Here is a 17388-nt window from a genome sequence, read left to right as displayed (position 1 = left end):
GAACTCCAAGGGAGAGGGAGAGGTTCGGCCACCACAAGAGGAAGAGAGGGAGAGGGTAATGGCCGGCCACAACACCAAGGAAAGAGGGAGAGAAAACAATAGAGGTTGTGTCTTGTGAAGGCACCCTCACCCCTTCTTTTATATTCCTTGGCCTAGGCAAATTAGGAAATAAATTTTCCTTAATTTCCTTGTCATGATTTAATTGAGAGAAATAAAATAAAATTTCCCCAATTAATTTGTGATGGCCGGCCACATCATTGGAAGCAAAATAGGACAAGTTTCAATCAACAATTAAAACTTCCTAATTTGTTTCCGGAAATTTTAAAAAATAAAATTTCTCTTTAAAATCTCTTCATGGTTAATAAAAGGAAATATCTATAATTTTAATTTTATTAACATGTGAATAATTTTAAAGAGAAAATAAAACATCTCTCCAATCTACAAATAAGGAAAGAGATCTAATCTCTTTCTTTAATCTTTTGTAGATTTTTTATAAGAGATATTTTAATTTTAATTCTCTTTAAAATATATCTTCCACATAATAATAAAAATTAAAATTAAAATTCTTTTTAATTTTATTTGGCCGGCCCTACTAGCTTGGGTTCAAGCTAGGGCCAGCCACCCTAGGCCGGCCCTAGCTTGATTCCCAAGCTAGCTTGGCCGCCCCTTTGGTGGGTGTAGAAGGTGGGTATAGGTGGGTATAGTACTCTATAAATAAGAGGCTACGATAGGGACCGAGAGGAGGAATTGGTTTTGGTCTCCGATAAAATTAAGCATCCCGTGTTCGCCCGAACACACAACTTAATTTTATCAATGATAATTCATTCCACTAGAGAACTATCATTGAACTACCGCACCAATCCCAAATTACATTTTGGGCTCCTTCTTATTATGAGTGTGTTAGTCTCCTGTGTTTAAGATATCGAATGTCCACTAATTAAGTGAGTTAACGACAACTCATTTAATTAATATCTAAGTCCAAGAGTAGTACCACTCAACCTTATTATCATGTCGGACTAAGTCCACTGCGGGGTTTAACATGACAATCTTTATGAGCTCCTCTTGAGGACATTATCAACCTAGTATCACTAGGACACGGCTTCCTTCTATAATCAACAACACACACTATGAGTGATACCATTTCCCAATTTATCGGGTTTATTGATTCATCGAACTAAATCTCACCCATTGATAAATTAAAGAAATAAATATCAAACATATGTGCTTGTTATTATATTAGGATTAAGAGCACACACTTCCATAATAACTAAGGTCTTTGTTCCTTTATAAAGTCGAGATAAAAGAAACGACCTCAAATGGTCCTACTCAATACACTCTGAGTGTACTAGTGTAATTATATAGTCAAGATAAACTAATACCTAATTACACTACGACTTTCTAATGGTTTGTTCCTTTCCATTCTGGTCGTGAGCTACTGTTTATAATTTATAAGGTACCGATAACATCATCTTCTGTATGTGACACCACATACTATGTTATCTACAATATAAATTAAATGAACAACTACAAACAAATGTATATAATTAGACCAAATGTGATTCTTTATTCATAATGAATGTTTACAAAGCTTAGGCTCTCGTATACACTCCAACAATCTCCCACTTATACTAATGACTGTTGCCATATCTTCTACCATACATCCGATTCTCATTCCTCCACATGGAAAGCTTTCGAGGAAGGGCCTTAGTGAAAGGATGCCAGGTTATCCGTGATGCAATCTTGGCGATGACAACTTCTCCTCGCTTCACGATATCTCGTATCGTGGTACTTGCGCTCAATATGTTTACTCGCCTTATGAGCTCGTGGTTCCTTCGAGTTTGCAACTGCATCGCTATTATCACAATAAATTGTGATGATCTTGGGCAAACCAGAATCACATCTAAGTCCATTAGAAAGTTCCGAGCCATACTGCTTCTTTAGGCCTCAGAGGTTGCTACATACTCGACTTCCATGGTTGAGTCCGAACATTTCGCTTAACACTCCTCCATGAAATGGCTCCACCTCCTAAAGTAAACACATGGCCTGATGTAGACTTACTATTATCCATGGAAATCAATCCGTGTAACCCACGGGAGCAAATCATCCGCTTGGTAAACTAGCATATAATCCCTAGTCCTTCTCGGTACTTTAATATATGCTTTACCGCGATCCAATGTCCTTGTCCAGGTTACTCTGTTATCTGCTATAAAGCAGATATCGGTCTCGTACATAACATTGCATACATTAGGCTTCCTACAGCCGAATAAGGAACCGCTTTCATGTCCTCTATCTCTTTTGATGTCTTTGGAGACATCTCTTTAGATAGAGCTACTCCATGTCTAAAAGGTAAGAAACCTTTCTTGGAGTCTTGCATGCTAAAACGAGCAAGGATTGTATCTATATATGAAGCTTGGGATAGACACAACATTCTTTTCTTGCGATCCCTTATAACTTTGATCCCAAGAATATGTGCACATTCTCCTAAGTCCTTCATATCAAATTGTTTGGACAACCATACCCTTACGTCTGATAATCCCTTGACATTGTTGCCAACTAACAAAATATCGTATAGTACAAGAAATACCACCACGTTTCCGTTACACTTCTTATATACACAAGACTCATCCGGACTTTGAATAAATCCATATGACTGGATTACTTCATTAAACCGGATGTTCCAAGACCTTGAAGCTTGCTTTAGTCCATAAATGGACCGATTGAGCTTGCATACTAGATGCTCTTTGCCTTTTTCAATAAATCTTTTTGGTTGCTTCATATGGATGTTCTCTTCAAGACTTCCATTAAGGAAAGCTGTCTTGACATCCATTTGCCAAATCTCATAATCCATATGAGCAGCAATGGATAAGAGTATCCGGATAGACTTAAGCATGGCTACCGGTGAAAAAGTCTCCTCATAATCGATTCCCTCTTTCTGAGTGTACCCTTTCGCAACAAGCCTAGCTTTGAAGGTTTCTACCTTCCCGTCTGTCCCTCTTTTCCTTTTGTAGATCCACTTGCATCCAACGGCTTTTACACCATCAGGTGGTTCTACAAGCTCCCAGACCTTATTAGAGTACATGGACTCTATTTCAATATTGCCAAGATGTTGCATCTATATCTTGGAGTGCTTAATCATATTCGGGGATCGAGTTCATGTTTACCCGGATCAAGTCCAAGACTCTCCCAAAACATGAATCTTTCAGGCTCTTACAACCCTCCCACTCTGACGAGGCACTCCGTGGTTGTGTATCATGTGTGACACGTGTTGCGTCTCTTGTGGTACTTCATCTTGTCTTGTTGGTACTGAAGTAGACATGTCCTCTCTAAGTTCTTCTAAAACAATTTTACTCTGGGCTTGTGATCCATTATATAGTCCTCTTCTAAAAAGCGGGCATTGGTGCTAACAATGACCTTCGGTCTTAGGACTATAAAATAAACCACCTTCGTTCCTTTGGGATATCCTACAAACACGCGAACTTCATACGAGATTCTAACTTATCAAGATCTTGTTTCAAGACATGTGTTGGACTACCCATATCCGAATATGTCTTACTGGGTTTCGCCCATTCCATAATTCTATGGGAGTAGAAGAAACGATTTAGAAGGTACTAAGTTCGGAATCTTCTTGTTGGAGCATATCCCCAAAGCAATTTGGTAATTCTGAATAACTCATCATTGATCTAACCATCTCCATAAGAGTCCTATTCCTTCGTTCTGCTACACCATTCTGTTGGGGTGTTCCAGGTGCAGACAATTGGGATTGAATCCCAGCTTCTGATAAGTAATTCCTAAACTCTCCTAAGAGGTATTCGCCACCACGATCAGATCGTAGTGTCTTGATACTTTTACCTAATCGTTTTTCCACATCAGCCTTGTATTCTTTGAACTTATCAAAGCACTCGGACTTGCGGCGCATTAGGTAAATGTATCCATATCTTGAATAATCGTCTATGAAAGAGACAAAATATTCAAAACCTCCTCTTGCCTGGACAGACATAGGACCACACAAATCAGAGTGAACCAATTCTAACACTTCTTTGGCTCTATACCCCTTGGCCTTAAAAGGCCTCTTGGTCATTTTACCTTCCAAGCAAGATTCACAAGTTGGAAAATTTTCCAACTCTAATGAACCCAAAAGTCCATCGGCTATAAGCCTCTGAATCCTACTTAAGTTAATATGACCAAGCCTTAGATGCCAAAGATATGCTTGGTTCATTTCTGAAGGTTCTTTTCTCTTATTAGAATTAGAAGATGAATTATAAATTTCCATGTTTTGCTTTGTGGAAGAATTTGGATTTAAAATATACAAATTGCCAACTAATGCACCAGAACAGATAATCACTTTATTTCTTTTAATAACTACATCGTTACTGAAAGAAACTGAATATCCATCTAAAAACAGTTTAGAAACTGAAATTAAATTCTTTCTAAAACTGGGTACATAAAGACAATTTCTTAAAACCAAATTTCTATTTCTACTAAAAGATAAGTAGGCGTCTCCCATTGCAACACTGCCACCTTAGTAGCATTGCCCATGTAGACGGTAATCTCTTTAGTCGTCGGGTTTCCGGAACCCCTGCAAGGAATTGCAGACATGATCATGGCTCCTGTATCTACACACCAGGTCTTGGTAGATAACACCGCTAAACATGTTTCAACAACTAGAGTATGAGATATACCTTTGTTTTGGTTCTTACGAGACGGTCCAGCCTTCCAATGTCCTCGCACCTTGCGGATGAAGCACTGCCCTTGACTTCTTCATTCGACTTTAAATCCGTACTGAGATTTATTCACTTTCTTTCTGAACCATTTTGTTTCTTCTTCTTCTTCGGTTTAGAAGTAGAACCATTTTCAACATAGTGAATTTGAGCATTGTGACGAAATAACCCTTCTGCTGCAAGTTCCGTCAGTAGTTCCCCTAATGAATAAATCCTTTTATTCATATTATAGTTCAGTCGGGGCTCAAAACTTCTAGGTAGGGTTTGGAGGATCATATCGATCTGGGTTTCCCATCAATTTCTCCTCCAAGGATCTGTATTTCGTTCGGATAAGCCATCATGTTTAGGATATGATCCCTTACAGAGTACCCTCTTGCATGGTGTTGTCATTATCTTTCTCATAGCTTCTTGTCTAGAAGCCCTATCCTGATGACAAAAGAGTTCCTTGAGATTGTTCATAATATCATAAAGTTGGTAAATCTTTATGTTGATGTTGCAATACATTTGACATTGAAGCAAAATGTAACACCGCGCCATCTCATCCGCTTTACCCATTTCCTATGATATTCAATCTCCTCTTGGGTAGATTCACCATGGGTGCATCAGGGCAATGCTCGGTCAAGACAAATTTATAGCTTTCAGAATAAGAACAATGTCCGTGTTTCTTTTCCAATCTATGTAATTTGGTCCATAAGTCTATTTTGTTGAAGTATGATGGACGATGGGTTGAAAGTCATCCTAAGAATCACAAATAACTTTTGGTCGAACTCTAAATTTAGAATAATATTGATTCCTCAAACAATACTATTTTAAATTAACCAACACCTTAAAACACCGTGAATTTTGTATGCCGCGTTAGTGTGGACGTATACAAATTCAACATTCGTAAAAGGAGGGTTTTAACCCATTAATTTTATTATCTTGTCAACCTAACTTTTGACAAATAAAATTAATAGTTGGTATATTTGGTCACACAAATAATAGCAGTGACTCCGTTGGGAGGATACTATTAGATGTGTCTAAGTGTACACCATTACTTGACACTAAGTCCATTAATAAGATTATGCCCCTTCCGTTGGCACGCTCTTAATTAACTTCCTATAGTCATCCAAAATGGAGTCTGATCTGTGATCTGCAAACAAGCTCATCCGTTATGGAGGAAGGCACTTCGAGCCAACGGCAAGCTTGTTTGCATCACTTACAAACCGAGAATGGAGACCATGGGATTTACTTAAAATCCCTCTCCCACTTAGTTATTTATAAATGAGAATTTTAACTATGCTAGCCTACTAAACTTGTAAACTAACATGCACACACTAAGACAATATAAAAGCAATAAATAGAAAATCTAATTTTCAACTATTATGGCTTTATCTTTAATTGTCCTCGTGTGTTGTCATCGAAAATCTTGCCGCCATATTTGGCCACATAAGGTCTATCTGTCGCATCCATCTTGCTCGAGTTCATTGCGCCTCTGGTCCTTAGAAGGTTCCACGCTTTGCAAGATTCGATCCATGACATAAATAGAATTTTACATTTTGATCCTATATTCCATAAAAGGAATGTACATGTATCTAGATCAAAATAAAATCCTAATAAAACTAAATACTCCTGCTGTATTTTAATACAATCATGCACACACATATAAATTGCCCTTGACATGTCCAAGGTCCAATCACACATAATTAACTAAAAGCCATAATAGTTGGATCCGCATCCACAAAGTTAGCACATCCTACTATTATCCCTGCCTAAATTATGTATGACATGTGCATAATTAAACTAAATACCAAATACACAGCAAAACCCTAGCTCGATACCAATTGTTGGTTGCTACTCGGAAAGCCTATAGGTTCCCTGTACAAAATTTTGTACAAAGGTCAGAACCTTTTCCTAGCTACCATGTGTTCTTTTAAATTAAATTTTGGATCTCTGCGGAACTTAACGTTTGATCCAAAACTTAATCTATTGTTCTTTTAGGTTTTGACTTGGATCTCTGCGGAACTTAACACGTTCGACCCAAGTCTCCTTAAGTTATTAATTCCATTAAATATTAATTTCCATAAAAGGTTCCCAGTACTGACGTGGCGAGGCACATGGCCTTCTTGGATATGGGAGCAACCACCACCGACTAGACAAAACCTTTAATAGAAAGCTAATATTTAATTTCCTAAAATAACTTTAGGTTAACCAAAGAGAACAATCAAATCACAAGGAAAAAAAGAAACAAAAGAACACAACTTCGAAAAAACATATTCGAAATACTAGAACGTAAGCCTCTTGTATTTGGTATTATTTCCATAAATAACTAGCATGATGCGGAAATAGAAATTACTAGTTATACCTTGTAGAAAAACCTCTTGATCTTCTACCGTATTCCTCTTCTAACCTCGGACGTTGTGTGGGCACGATCTTCCAAGATGAGAAACCACCAACCACCTTCTTCTCCTCAGCAAGGTTCGCCACAAAGGAAACTTCACAGGAGGAAAAACAAAATACTAACCAAGCTCAAGAGATGCTAGCTTTCTCTCCTTCTTCTTCTTCTTCTCCGAGTAGTATCCGGCCACCACAAGAACTCCAAGGGAGAGGGAGAGGTTCGGCCACCACAAGAGGAAGAGAGGGAGAGGGTAATGGCCGGCCACAACACCAAGGAAAGAGGGAGAGAAAACAATAGAGGTTGTGTCTTGTGAAGGCACCCTCACCCCTTCTTTTATATTCCTTGGCCTAGGCAAATTAGGAAATAAATTTTCCTTAATTTCCTTGTCATGATTTAATTGAGAGAAATAAAATAAAATTTCCCCAATTAATTTGTGATGGCCGGCCACATCATTGGAAGGCAAATAGGACAAGTTTCAATCAACAATTAAAACTTCCTAATTTGTTTCCGGAAATTTTAAAAAATAAAATTTCTCTTTAAAATCTCTTCATGGTTAATAAATGAAATATCTATAATTTTAATTTTATTAACATGTGAATAATTTTTAAAGAGAAAATAAAACATCTCTCAATCTACAAATAAGGAAAGAGATCTAATCTCTTTCTTTAATCTTTTAGATTTTTATAAGAGATATTTTAATTTTAATTCTCTTTAAAATATATCTTCCACATAATAATAAAATTAAAATTAAAATTCTTTTTAATTTTATTTGGCGACCCTACTAGCTTGGGTTCAAGCTAGGCCACCCCAAATCATACCTAGGCCGGCCTAGCTTGATTCCCAAGCTAGCTTGGCCCGCCTAGGTGGGTGTGAAGGTGGGTATAGGTGGGTATAGTACTCTATAAATAAGAGGCTACGATAGGGACCGAGAGGAGGAATTGGTTTTGGTCTCCCGATAAAATTAAGTCCCGTGTTCGCCCCGAACACACAACTTAATTTTATCAATGATAATTCATTCCACTAGAGAACTATCATTGAACTACCGCACCAATCCCAAATTATATTTTGGGCTCCTTCTTATTATGAGTGTGTTAGTCTCACTGTTTAAGATATCGAATGTCCACTAATTAAGTGAGTTACTGACAACTCATTTAATTAATATCTAAGTCCAAGAGTAGTACCACTCAACCTTATTATCATGTCGGACTAAGTCCACCTGCAGGTTTAACATGACAATCTTTATGAGCTCCTCTTGAGGACATTATCAACCTAGTATCACTAGGACACGGTTTCCTTCTATAATCAACAACACACACTATGGTGATACCATTTCCCAATTTATCGGGTTTATTGATTCATCGAACTAAATCTCACCCATTGATAAATTAAAGAAATAAATATCAAACATATGTGCTTGTTATTATATTAGGATTAAGAGCACACACTTCCATAATAACTAAGGTCTTTGTTCCTTTATAAAGTCAGTATAAAAGGAACGACCTCAAATGGTCCTACTCAATACACTCTGAGTGTACTAGTGTAATTATATAGTCAAGATAAACTAATACCTAATTACACTACGACTTTCTAATGGTTTGTTCCTTTCCATTCTGGTCGTGAGCTACTGTTTATAATTTATAAGGTACCGATAACATCATCTTCTGTATGTGACACCACATACTATGTTATCTACAATATAAATTAAATGAACAACTACAAACAAATGTATATAATTAGACCAAATGTGATTCTTTATTCATAATGAATGTTTACAAAGCTTAGGCTCTCAGTATACACTCCAACAAAGGCAACCTCAATGTCTCACAAATTCTAAGGGTCCTTCAAAACACACTCTTTCAAAAAAGGGCAAAACAAATACAATCTTACCACTCTGACTCTCTGAGCACCTGAAAGCATCAAATCAACAACAATTTTGGTAAACAGAATTTATAGGAAAGAAAGAAAGCTCCCAAGGGATCTTATAAGCTTGTACCTTCGTTTTTGGAGCCAGGCCAGCCATAAGAGCTGCAGCACAGCAACAGCATTGTCAGCATTGTTTTCTTCAATGAAACTGATGGTGGAGTTTATCACGAGCAGCACTACAATACCGACAAAGTCTTGCCAGTCTGGGGGTTTTCCACTGCCGATGGCCAAGGCAATGGCCATGATGGAAGCCATTTCCATCACCCATGAAAGGGGGTTCCACATGAAACCCAAAAAATAACTTTTAAGGCAATCCAAAAGGATTAAAGGTTAATACAACTATATTATTTATACAAGTAAACGATCCTATAGAGTCCAGAGTCTATATAAGAAAATTTATGATATCAATACAAAATAAAAAAGTTTTCAAGCTTCACAAAATAACTTTCAGTTTCAAGCTCCACTTTTCCATTGTTTTACTCCTCCTTTGTACCGAGTCAAACCTTGAAACAAGCCAACAAGGTATGAAATAAACAAATTAAAATCTAAAAGATTTTTAAAAACCTATACTTAATAAACTTAAATGGTTTAATCAACTTACTTTTCATTAGAATCATCAATCATGTGTTGCAGTAGGTTTTGATTCAGTATCCTCATTTGTGAATAAATTCATAATATTTTCAGTCAAATCATTCAACCCCACCTCAGTAGTTTCTACAAAAATAAATATTATTAAAACAAATAACTTTAAAATGAAAATAAAAAAAATCTACTTACCTTTCCCTCCAGCTAACCAATCTCTACAACAAACTAATGCCTCAACAACATCAGGCTTCATTGCACTGCGATATTGGTCAAGTATCCTACCACCGGTGCTAAAAGCCGATTCAGAAGCAACTGTAGAAATTGGAACACTCAAGATATCTCTAGCCATTTGTGCAAGGTCAGGATACCTAAATTGGTGAGCTTTCCAAAACCCGAGAACATCCAATTTTGTTATTCTATCAATTGTTGGTTCTTCCAAATATAGCTCTAATTGACTCTTTTGAGCTCTGCCAATGAATTCTAAACTTTGAAAAGTGTCAAATTCCTATATCATAAATGAAATGTATTAGTAAAAAGTAGTAAAAAATAGTGAGAAAATGCAAAAAAAAATTATCAACAGTACCTTCAAAACATCCATGCATCCGCTGCCTAAATTTAGAGCAAGAGAAGCATTATCATCAATGGCACTATGAGAGCTCGAAGATGCACTGCTAGTACTTACCTTGGAAGCAATTCCCATGTGCATATATTCCTCAAACAAAGAAACCAATTTGGATCTCACAAGACTTAATTCATTACTACCATGTCCATATAACTTGTTGTAACAAAACTCAACAAATTGCATCTTGAACCTCGGATCAACTATCACGGCAATGGCAAACAAAATGTTATAATCCTTCCAGTACTTATCAAATTTATGAAACATCCGATTGGCCATTGATCTCATGAAATCATCAGAGCTTTGCAAGGCTTGACTTATTGTCAACTGAACCGTAAAGATGCGAGGAAAGTAAAGGTTGGCAGTAGGATATTTCACTCCAGAAAACAAAGTTGTTGTCTCATAGAAAACCTCAAGGAATTTGAATATTTTTTCAACTTGTCCCCACTCATCAACCGATGGACAATGTGTGAAATTAGTATCAGCCAATCTCAAATGATTAAAAGCACGTCGATAATACATGGCACTAGAAAGCATCAAATATGTAGAATTCCATCTAGTAGGAACATCTTGCCTTAGTGATTTCTTAGAATCAAGTGAAGTTTGGGTAACCGATTCTATAAACTTTTGCATTCTCACTTGACTGCCTTTCACATACTTTACACATTCACGAATTTTATCAACAGAACTATCAATTCTTTTCAAACCTTCTTGCACAATTAAATTGAGAATGTGTGCACAACAACGAACATGCAAAAACTCGCCACCACTCACTAATGAACAATTTAAACCAAGTTGATCCCTTAAAAGGCCAACAAACACATCATTTGCAGTCGCATTGTCTAATGTAATTATGAAAATCTTTCTCTGAATTCCCCAAACATTGAATAAACTATTAATTTTATCACACAATGCAATACCAGAGTGAGGTGGAGGCATGTAAGAGAAGTTAATTATCCTTTTTTGTAAAACCCAATTAGAATCAATGAAATGTGCTGTCAAGCATATATAACCATTAGTGGCAATAGAAGTCCACAAATCAGAAGTGAAACAAATTTTTCCAGGGCATGAATGCATTTCTTGAGCTATTCTATTGCATTCATTTTTATGCATCTTGAGAATATCAGTCCTTGCGGTGTTTCTAGTGAAATAATTTACTTGAGGTTCCAAATACGTAAAAATAGATCTAATTGCCTCATATTCCACAAACTGAAAAGGTAAATCATGCTTCACAATTGCTAAGATTAGCAACTCTCTAAATCTTTCTTGGTTAAACCTTTGTGACCTAATGGCAAGACTTTTATCACCTTGTTCTAACAATGCTTGAGCAATATCACTAGTTTTCTGTTTCAGATATTGATTAAGGATATGACGTCGGAGATTACCTATACCCATGCTACTTTCTGCTTTGTATGTAATCCCACAAGCTTTACATTTGCAATGCAAATCTTCTCCCTCTATTTTAGGAAGTATCTCAAAATATTGTCACCACTTTGATTTCAAGACTCTCTTCCGTTTGCCACTTCCGGAGGCCTTGCCTTGCGAAGACGTTTCTTCATCTACATTTAAATCCCTCGTAGTCATAGATACAGCTGGTGCACCCTCCGGTTCCTCCTCCTCACTATCCTCCTCTTGATCGAGATCAATAGGTTGAGAAGCCATGTTGTCGATGACGATGTTGGGGAAATAAAAGAGAATCGTGAACCCCCTTCCTTCGACTGCATGAACCTTGTCGATTGTCGCGGATTTGCGGACGAGGGCCAATCACGGTCGCGTTGGCGATCACGACGAAGTATAGGGCGGCACCGGCGGCAGAGAAGAGGAGGAGGAGGAGGAGGAGGGCGGTGCTGGTCGCGGACTCACGGTGTCGCCTGCCTCCTATCGCCTAAACTCCCGAGTCCCGATTCTCCCGAAGCTTCGAACCGAAGCTGTGGCTGCGATTCTAGCATTCTGTGAAGCCCTAATTAAAAGTTTAAAACATTAAATACAAAAAAAATAGATTGGTCCAGTGGGTTCGGGTTGGTTCGGGTGGGTTCGGGTTTATGGGTGACCTGATTCTTAATTCAGGTCAACCCGGGTTGACCTGAACCCAACCCAACCTGGAAAAAAAATCGGGTCAGATTTTGGGTTCAACCCAATCTGACCCTAATCCTAAAATCCCAACCCTAACCCAATATTTTTCGTGTCGACTCGGGTCGGGTTATCGGGTCGAGTTCATTTTTGACACCCCTAGAATTAGCTAAACAATCGTGAAGAGGTTATATGTCTTAAGAAACAACTAAAGATTAGAAGTCAAAGTTAAATGTAGAAACTTAGTTTTGTGAAGGTTCTAGGAGATTTAGTTTTTTAGTGATACTCATTAATGTAAAGCAATCTACAAATCATATCCTCAATTGAAATGTGTTTGCAAGAAGTCACCGGTTATTTTTTGCAGAAAACACCGATCAAGGACTCATATCTAAACCTTAAGCAATCAAATAGTTATGATCCCTATGAAGCCCGTTTAATGGGGCAGCCCTGTCATGACGCCTTACGGTCATACAACATAGAAATATCATCACTAATCAATCCATTTATAGATATAGAATTCAGCATATCAATCCGTCCTACTTCTTTGTAGATCCCTGCTTCATCCCCTCAAAGTAATCCCCTAAATGTTCGTTTAATGGGGCAGCCCTGTCACGACGCCATGCGGTAATACAATCTAGAAAATTTTTCTAAAAGATTCCACAAGAAATACAAACAACCAATCAAGAATGGTATTAGGGCACAAAACATAGCAATCCATACAAGATTGATTGATACAAAACATAACAACATCCATGAATCAAGAAGATGGCAAATCCATGAATCTTACATCAATTTACATCACCAATACTCCCTCCATCCTAGAACAAAGGAATCTACTCCATAGAAAATAGGAAAAGAACCGAAGACGAGAGGATTGAAAACATTCCAATCCAAATCAAGAAAATAGAAAGGAACGCTTATCTCAATACAATGAGTGATCTCCGGAACCAATCCACCGCCCTTGGAGTCTAATCTTGGACAGAAAACGCCTCCTAATAGGTGGAAATCACGCCCAAGAACTGATCTCCCCAAAGGGGGAGCCTCCCCCTTTCAAAGAGGGGGAAACCCTTTATATAGAAGAGGGAATTTGGGTGTCACACGGCTAGGACATGCTCGTGTGAGATTCACACGGCCAGGGCGCTCTTCCTCTCGGCCAAGGTCACATGACCGTGTGACCCTCACACGGCCATGCCATGTTCTGCTTCTGCCTGCTTACACAACCGTGCAAATCCATACGGCTTAGCCAATTTCTATCTCTAGAAGTGTTGCATGGTCGTGTGACACACACGGTCATGCCATTTTTTGGCTCTGGAAAGGTTGCACGGTCGTGTACTGGCTGGCTTGGAAAAGTGGAAAAAATCGTGTAAGCTTCACACGGTCAAGGCACTCTCCCTTGCTGTTGATGCTACATGACCCTGTCATCACCACACGGCCAGGGCCATTCCCCTTTGCAAGGTCATGTGGCATACATTGTCAAAGTTATTTTCCTCTGTTTGATCATAGAATTGGCTATGAACATCAATTCTTCTCCAAATTTGACTCCTGAAAGCATAAAACACACGAGCAGATCTCCAAACAAAGAAAATCATTTATGCCAAAAGTAAAGTAAGGAGCATGAAAGTGCATAACTAAAGCATGTATTGATAGGATGTATATTAAAAGCCTAACTTTTGTATGAACATTTATTTTGTAATAAGAATCACATTGGTCAAATATCTGTATTTAGTTAAATGCAGTTGTCCATTTAATTTATATTGTAGATAACATGGTGTGTAGTGTCACACAAAAGATCATGTTATCAGTTCCTTATAAGTTATAAATAGTAGCTCACAACCAAGATGGATTAGGACAAGCCATTGGAATGATTGTAGTGTAATTTGATATTAGTTTATCTTGACTATAAAATTACACTAGTACACTATGTGTGTATTGATAGGACCATTTGATGTTGTTCCTTTTATACTGACTGCATAAAAGAACATAATCTCTGTTATTATAGATATGCGTACTCTTAATCCCGATATAATAACAAGCACATATACTTAGTATTTATTTCTTTAATTTATCAATGGGTGAGATTTATTCGATAAATCAATAGGCTCAATAAGTTGGGAAATAATATTATTTATATGGTGTGTTGTTGATTATAGAAGGAAATTGTGTCCTAGTTATCTATGTTGATGATGTCCCCTTGAGGAGCTCATAAGGATTGTCATGTAAACCCTGCAGGTGGACTTAATCCGACATGACAATGAAGTTGAGTAGTACTACTCTTGGAGCTAGATATTAATTAAGAGAGTTATCAGTAACTCATTTAATTAATGGGCATTCGATATTTTAAACACAGGGAGATTAATCCACTCATGATAAGAAGGAGTCCATAATGTAATATGGGATTGGTGCGGTAATTCAATAATAACTCTTTAGTGGTATGAGTTATTATTGATGAACTTGAGTTAGGTATTCGGGTCGAACATAGGAAGCTCAAGCTCATCGGGAGGCCAAAACCAATTCCTCCTCTCGGTCCCTGCTGTAGCCTCTATAAAGCCTCACGTTCACCCGTTTTGATTTTCCTTTTTACCCAAATGAGAGGGTCGGCCACATCCTTGCTTGGTGCCCAAGCAAGGGGCCGACCAAGACCTCTTGGTGCCCAAGATGTGGGTCGGCCAAGCCATGCTTGGTACCCAAGCATGGGGTCGGCCATCCAAGAAGAGAAAAGGAAGTTTTGTTGAAAATAAAATTTTGTTAAAATCTTTCCTTTTGTAGCTTTCTATAATGGATTAAAAGAGAGATTTTAATTTTGTTAAAATCTTTCCTTTTTGTAGTTATCTACAATGGTTAAAAGAGAGATTTTAATTTTATTAAAATCTTTCTTTTTTTGTAGTTATCTACAATGGTTAAAAGAGATATTTTAATTTTGTTAAAATCTTTTCTTTTTGTAACCAACCATTATAGAAATAAAAGGAAGATTTTGTTTAAAACAAAATTTTGTTGTAATCTTTCCTTTTATAGCTATTTACAATGGTTTAAAAGAGATATTTTAATTTTGTTAAAATCTTTCCTTTTTTGTAACCATCTACAATAGCAAATAAAAGGAAATTTTATTAAAAACTTTCTTTATTAGCCGCTAGCAAAGATTATAAAAGAGGAGGGGATGCTCTCTAAAAACCACAACCTAAGCCCTCTCTCTTTTATTCTCTTGGTGGTTGGCCCTCTTCTTCTCTCTTTCGCTCTTTAGGCTGACGCCCCACTTCCTCCCTTTCTTCCTTCTAGGGTCGGTTCCCATCTCACCTTGGTGGTCACGGCTTGAAGGAGAAGAAGAAGAAGAGAAGAAGTATTTGGTGGTCGATTGCTTGGTGGAGAAGAAGAAAAAGGAGGAGGCCTCTTCACTTTGTATTCTTTTGTGGCTGAAAGCTTGGAAAAGAAGGAGAAGGTTGGGTGTCTTCGTCTTGGTAGATCGTTGGTCACATGACGTCCAAGAGGAGGAGAGGAATACATCATAAGATCAAGAGGTCGTTAAGATACAAAGAAAGGTATAACTAGTTAATTTATTCCGCAACGAAACTAGTTTAGTTTTTCTTTGTATGGATCCTGAAATACCAACATAAGAGGCTATCAATTTTGTGTTTCTATTGTGGTCTCTATAGTTAAACCTAAGGTTACTGTAAGAAGTTTAAATATTTAATTTCTTTGAAAGGCTTTGTCTAAGAAGTGGTGGATGATCTCATACCCAAGAAGGTCGAGTGTCTCGCCATTTTTAACCTAGAAGTTAATCTTTGAAATAGATATTTAATCAACTTCTATAATATGGTTTAACTTCTGAAGAACACATGGGTTGAACTTGGAGTAAAAATATTAAGTTCCGTTTCCAATCCAAGTTTAACTTCTGAAGAACAACTTGGATTAAAAATATTAAGTTTCATTTGCAATCCAAGTTTAACTTCTGTAGAGCACATGGGCTGCTAGGAAAAGTTATTTTCTTGTACAAATTTTTGTACAGAGAAACAGAATGGAATTCCAAGTAGCACCCAACATGTATAAAATATAAGAATGTGTGTCAAAATATGCTAAACAAGTGTATAAAATCTACGCACATCACCCTCGAACATTGGTGGATAGATGTTAGCTCCGGTTATTTCTTGTGCTTCGGTCGACGGTTAGTCCTTTTGAAGTGTCCTCGCTCTGATACCAATTGTAGGTCCCATGCGGCCAACAAAAGGGCGGTGAATTGGCCTGCAAAGTAAATTTAAAACTTTCTTTTACTTTCTGAATTTAGCAAAGACACACTCACATTAGTTAAGTAAAAATAACAACATAAGGAAGTAAGAGACACGTAGAATTTTACTTGGTTACAGCCTACATGGTTATTAATCTAAGGTAATGACAAGCTCCACTAAGATTCTCCTTTCAAGCAGGCATAGTAGCCTCTTACAATCGTTGAAAGCACGAACACTTAAGACAAGAGTTAGAAAGTAATACAGAGTGTGTTGTTCTGAATTAACTATACTAGGGCTTTATTTATAGTGCTCTAGTGAATGTTATCCGTTGCTGACGTGGCATGGTTCAGGCACCTGGACCCTCTCCAGGAGGCCCTAGGGTGATAAATTTTATCTCCATGCAACTACTTCATGCAACGGCTGGAATATAGACTTTTTCATCTTCGGGCGCTTAGACTATATTCGAGCGCTCGGACCGGTGCTGACATGGACCCAAAGTTGATCTGCAACGATGAGGTGCCCTTTGTGCATCCTAGTTGTCTAGGCGCCGGACCGGTCAGCTTCATGCTGACCTTCCGATCGTCGGCTTCATCTCCAGTTGCTTGGGTGATGCTCCGACCTTCCAGAGTTGAGCATACCTGAACCCAACTTCAACCTTCTCTTCGAGCAAATTTCCGCTTTAGCTTTTCATTCCTCGGATGTCATGCACATCCTTTTCGTCCACCGATGTACTCTTTCGGAGCACCTCGTTCTTAGGATGCACTGAACCAGTCGGCTCCCTTCCCATGCCATCCTTCTGCTAGCTACGTCTTCCGCTAGACTTCTTGTGTTTCTAAACTTCTGCACACTTAGACATAAGACATCAAAAACAACAGAACC

General features: G+C 37.8%; 2 protein-coding genes across 2 annotated transcripts; both read right to left on the bottom strand.

The window, feature by feature from the left end:
- Positions 1-8907: 8907 nt before the first annotated feature.
- On the bottom strand, positions 8908-9303 carry LOC122025612 (plasma membrane ATPase-like). The gene is made up of 2 exons (XM_042584448.1): positions 9089-9303; positions 8908-9002 (listed from the first exon to the last, which is right to left on the bottom strand). Exons 1-2 carry the CDS (start codon positions 9301-9303, stop codon positions 8909-8911), a joined length of 309 nt encoding a protein of 102 aa, XP_042440382.1. The 3' UTR covers position 8908.
- An 83-nt stretch (positions 9304-9386) lies between these two features.
- LOC122025611 (zinc finger BED domain-containing protein RICESLEEPER 2-like) lies at positions 9387-11647 on the bottom strand. Its single transcript, XM_042584447.1, has 4 exons — positions 10187-11647; positions 9796-10108; positions 9620-9732; positions 9387-9521 (listed from the first exon to the last, which is right to left on the bottom strand). The coding sequence occupies exons 1-3, from the start codon at positions 11615-11617 to the stop codon at positions 9635-9637; spliced, it is 1842 nt and encodes a 613-aa protein (XP_042440381.1). The 5' UTR covers positions 11618-11647; the 3' UTR covers positions 9387-9521; positions 9620-9634.
- Positions 11648-17388: the final 5741 nt, after the last annotated feature.

Source organism: Zingiber officinale, chromosome 9B (genome assembly GCF_018446385.1).
Source record: "Zingiber officinale cultivar Zhangliang chromosome 9B, Zo_v1.1, whole genome shotgun sequence".
NCBI lineage: Eukaryota > Viridiplantae > Streptophyta > Magnoliopsida > Zingiberales > Zingiberaceae > Zingiber > Zingiber officinale.
Note: the sequence above shows the minus strand (reverse complement) of the source record. Positions and strands in the feature narration are given on the sequence as shown.

Excerpts from the sequence above, each read along its gene's own strand:
- LOC122025612 (XM_042584448.1), bottom strand. The coding sequence starts at position 9,303 with ATGTGGAACCCCCTTTCATGGGTGATGGAAATGGCTTCCATCATGGCC. Across the intron at positions 9,003-9,088 it reads GCCTGGCTCCAAAAACGAAG|GTGCTCAGAGAGTCAGAGTG; the intron begins GTACAAGCTTAT and ends TGATGCTTTCAG.
- LOC122025611 (XM_042584447.1), bottom strand. The coding sequence starts at position 11,617 with ATGGGTATAGGTAATCTCCGACGTCATATCCTTAATCAATATCTGAAA. Across the intron at positions 10,109-10,186 it reads GATGCATGGATGTTTTGAAG|GAATTTGACACTTTTCAAAG; the intron begins GTACTGTTGATA and ends TTTATGATATAG. Across the intron at positions 9,733-9,795 it reads TTGGTTAGCTGGAGGGAAAG|AAACTACTGAGGTGGGGTTG; the intron begins GTAAGTAGATTT and ends TTATTTTTGTAG.